The 3,498-nt window shown below is 30.8% G+C and overlaps 1 protein-coding gene across 1 annotated transcript; it reads right to left on the reverse strand.

The window, feature by feature from the left end:
* Positions 1-1,145: 1,145 nt before the first annotated feature.
* Positions 1,146-2,510, reverse strand: LOC107795044 (uncharacterized). Its single transcript, XM_016617609.2, has 2 exons — positions 2,337-2,510; positions 1,146-1,547 (listed from the first exon to the last, which is right to left on the reverse strand). Exons 1-2 carry the CDS (start codon positions 2,416-2,418, stop codon positions 1,225-1,227), a joined length of 405 nt encoding a protein of 134 aa, XP_016473095.1. The 5' UTR covers positions 2,419-2,510; the 3' UTR covers positions 1,146-1,224.
* Between the last annotated feature and the right edge of the window lie 988 nt (positions 2,511-3,498).

Below are 3,498 nucleotides of genomic sequence, written 5' to 3' on the forward strand. Positions count from 1 at the left end.
TCCCGCAAAAAAGGTGCTTTCTACCAACTTCTCGGTAACTCAAGATTGTGTCACCGGAAAGTAAGGGAACTATTTTATAGGAAAAAATACGACATGACACGTGGCTGCTCAAAGGAAGGACACGTGGGACACAAGATGGGGATGGCCACCGAACATAGCTATGCCGATTGTCACAGGGGGGAATAACGATCATAAAAGGAGTATTAAATGCTTTGCGCCCGGTAACATTCAATACATAATATTTTGCAGCATTAAGGATGATGACTCGTTACAAGGAATTTGACATTTATGTCTAACGTTACATCTTCATCAATGACCCTCATAATTGACATTAAAGAAAGGCATGATCCTAGGACTTCCTTCCCTAGACATAGCTATAAATAGAGAGCTCAGTTATCATTGTAAAAGATACGTATTTTCTGGCTAACTTACATTACATTCTATACAATATTTTAATTTTATTCTCTCGCTTTTGATCTCATCATTGTTGTGCCCGGAAACTCTGTTCCCGGACTCATCAGCTCTGACGTTCCATCCATATTCTAAGGCTAAGTATTTTATATTTCATCGGTTATTTAATTATCTTTTGGATCAAATTAATTCACTTGTCTAGAAACCACGAACAAACTCAATAGTACCATTTTATGGGTAAACATTTACCCCTGAATGGGGCCTTGCCCGATGCGAATCCGAATATAATCGGGCTCCAATGCGGGTACCGAACACTGGATAGAAAATTAAAAAAAAATGAAAAGTACCCATCCCCATATGCAGGATTCTTCAAACGAACAACTCCAAAGTTTGTACTTCTTCTGTCTCAATTTATGTGAAAGTATTTGACTTGGTACGGCGTTTAAAAAAATAAAGGAAGACTTTTGAAACTTTGGCCTAAAACAAATCATAGAAATTTATGTGGCTAAAATCATCTCATTAAGGGTAAAAAGAAAAATTTAAAGTTGAATTATTATTTAATATAGAAGGATATCATTCTTTTTGGAACTGATCAAAAAGAAAAAAATATCATATAAATTAGGACAGAGGGAGTAATATAGTCAAAACTTTCTATAACAACCGCATTTGTTTCATATTTTTTGAATGCTATAGTAAAGTGTTGTTATAGAGAACATATATTACAATATAAGATAAAAGCCGAGAAAACTAAATTTTTATAATAAATGACTATTATACAGAGATATTGTTATAGAGAGGTCTGACTGTATTATTTCAATCAGTTTCAACCTTAGGAGGCACTCGTTTGGGTGGAGCTCTAGGAACATTTGCTTTACCTTCAGGGTTTACAGGTGGCACATAATATTGCTCATTTCCTGCAGATGGAATTTCATCATTATTATTTTCTGGTTGATCATATATTATATTGTTTCTTGGATCTCCAGGTGGGAATATTGCAAAATCTTGCTGCTCTTCCTCTGCATTATTTCCTTGTTCACCTGTAATTGGTGCTATTGGTTTATTGCCTGGTTCATCTATAATTACCAGTCCACCATTTTCCTGGAAGTTTTCTGCTACATCTTTTGCTGGCCCTTGGTCTAACAAAATGAACACGAGTTTATGTTCTATGTACTGATGGTATGTAAAAATATTAATACAATGATTAAGGGCTCGGTTGGCCATAAACAATTTTTTTATTTTTTTTGAATTCACTCGAAGTTGAATTTTGAAATTTTTCAAAAATTTGAAAAACTTCAAAAAATTATTTTTCAAAATTTTCACTTCAAATCACTTACAAAAATTTAGAAACAACTTCAAATTGTATTCATTCCCAAACACAGCTCTAATTTTCAAATATCATTTTCACTTGAAATTTTTTTTTCACTTTTTTCTGAAATTTCACAATTCTTATGTGAAAACGCCGACTAAGTCACTTGTTAATTAAGTAAGAATTTAAATTCTATATACATTAACGATGTAAAAAGAAAGGTTGCTTAAAAGCTAATTACACATAATTCCATTTAATAAGAAGCATTTGATTTATATCTTGGAACAAATAATAAATAACCTACTATATATAACAGGTTAAATCACATGCAAAAATTTTAACTTAAACCATTAAGTAATTACACGTAAAACTCTTGCTAACTATTACTCCAAGTCTCCAACTGATAATTTGGTCAAAAAAAATGGAAGCTAACATGTTATCACTTATAAAAGTTCACTAATAGTGTGAAAATATTATTACACTGAACTTAAAATCCATTTAACATCTACCCCAAATCACTTCTCATACCCTCCCCCACCCCCCAAAAAAAGGAGGTTCTAACATGAATATTAAGAAAAAAAGGCAAAGTTTTCTAGAAAATACAGTTTTCAACTCTTACCTTTAGAAGATTTTCCACAAGAAACGAGGTATACGAACAGATCTTGAATCTTGTTCTTCGTATCCGCAATGAAATTAGCCATCTTTCTTTCTTTTCTAGATATTGTTTCCCCATCTGATCAACTGAGCTTTATAGAAGATTAAATGTTGAAATGTTCACTAATTACTTGTTAATAAAATAGAGGTTGAGGCCCATGTGAGAAATTTTAAATTTCGAAACGTGATAGGTAGTTGTTGTATAAATATTCGCATTATTACATCTCTCTTTCCAATAAGACACGTGGCTATTACTATCTCTGGTCCAGATATTTTTATTGTTTTTACATATATTAAAAAATATATCTTTTAATATTAATTAACAATGAAATTTATCATATTAACCTTTAGTATCTCTTTAATTTGTTCACATAAAATATAAAAAATATTTTGAGACTCTTTACTTCAAAGGTAACTTTGAAAAAAAAAAATTAATTCCTTCTTCATATTTGAAAAAGTCAAATATTATGGATCATAAAAAAAAAAAAAAAGGCCAAAAAATCAATTAAAATGGACTTACTGTAGTTTTGACTATTCATGGGAAATGGAGTTTCCTACCTAATCAATTCTTTTAAATCCTTTTTCAACACAATTGGAAATTATTCATGTGAACTTGGATATTGTTGTCTACAAAGGAAAATAACTTAGAAAAATTAATTGCGTATCCGGAAATAGTAATTTACAAGGGAAATTTTTATTTATTTATTTATTTATCGAGAAACAACCTGCAAGAGTAGCATAACTTTGAAGAGCAAATATTATAACCATTTATCTCAAAATTGCTGTCCTTTTTTTTTCCTGATCAAGAGGCAAAATAGTGGTTGACTAAAATATTGGGAAAATGATATTGTATAGCCGCTCTGAAAATAATAGCCAAAAAAAAAATATTTTTTGTTTATATATATACATTCTATATTGTTTACCCGTAAAACGGTACAGTTAAATTTGTTTGTGGTTTCTAGACAAGTAGATTAATTTGATCCAAAAGGTAATGAAATAACTGATGAAATATAAAATACTTAGCCTTAGAATGTAGATGAAGCGACAGAACTAGTGTGTCCGAGAATAGGGTTTTCGGGCACAACGATGATCAGATCAAAAGCGAGAGGATAAAATTGTATTAAAAT

The sequence above is a fragment of the Nicotiana tabacum genome, chromosome 23, assembly GCF_000715075.1.
Source record: "Nicotiana tabacum cultivar K326 chromosome 23, ASM71507v2, whole genome shotgun sequence".
Classification (NCBI taxonomy): domain Eukaryota; kingdom Viridiplantae; phylum Streptophyta; class Magnoliopsida; order Solanales; family Solanaceae; genus Nicotiana; species Nicotiana tabacum.

Coding starts and splice junctions, on each gene's coding strand:
- LOC107795044 (XM_016617609.2), bottom strand. CDS start 2,418: ATGGCTAATTTCATTGCGGATACGAAGAACAAGATTCAAGATCTGTTC. Junction 1,548..2,336: donor TTGTGGAAAATCTTCTAAAG/GTAAGAGTTGAA, acceptor TCATTTTGTTAG/ACCAAGGGCCAGCAAAAGAT.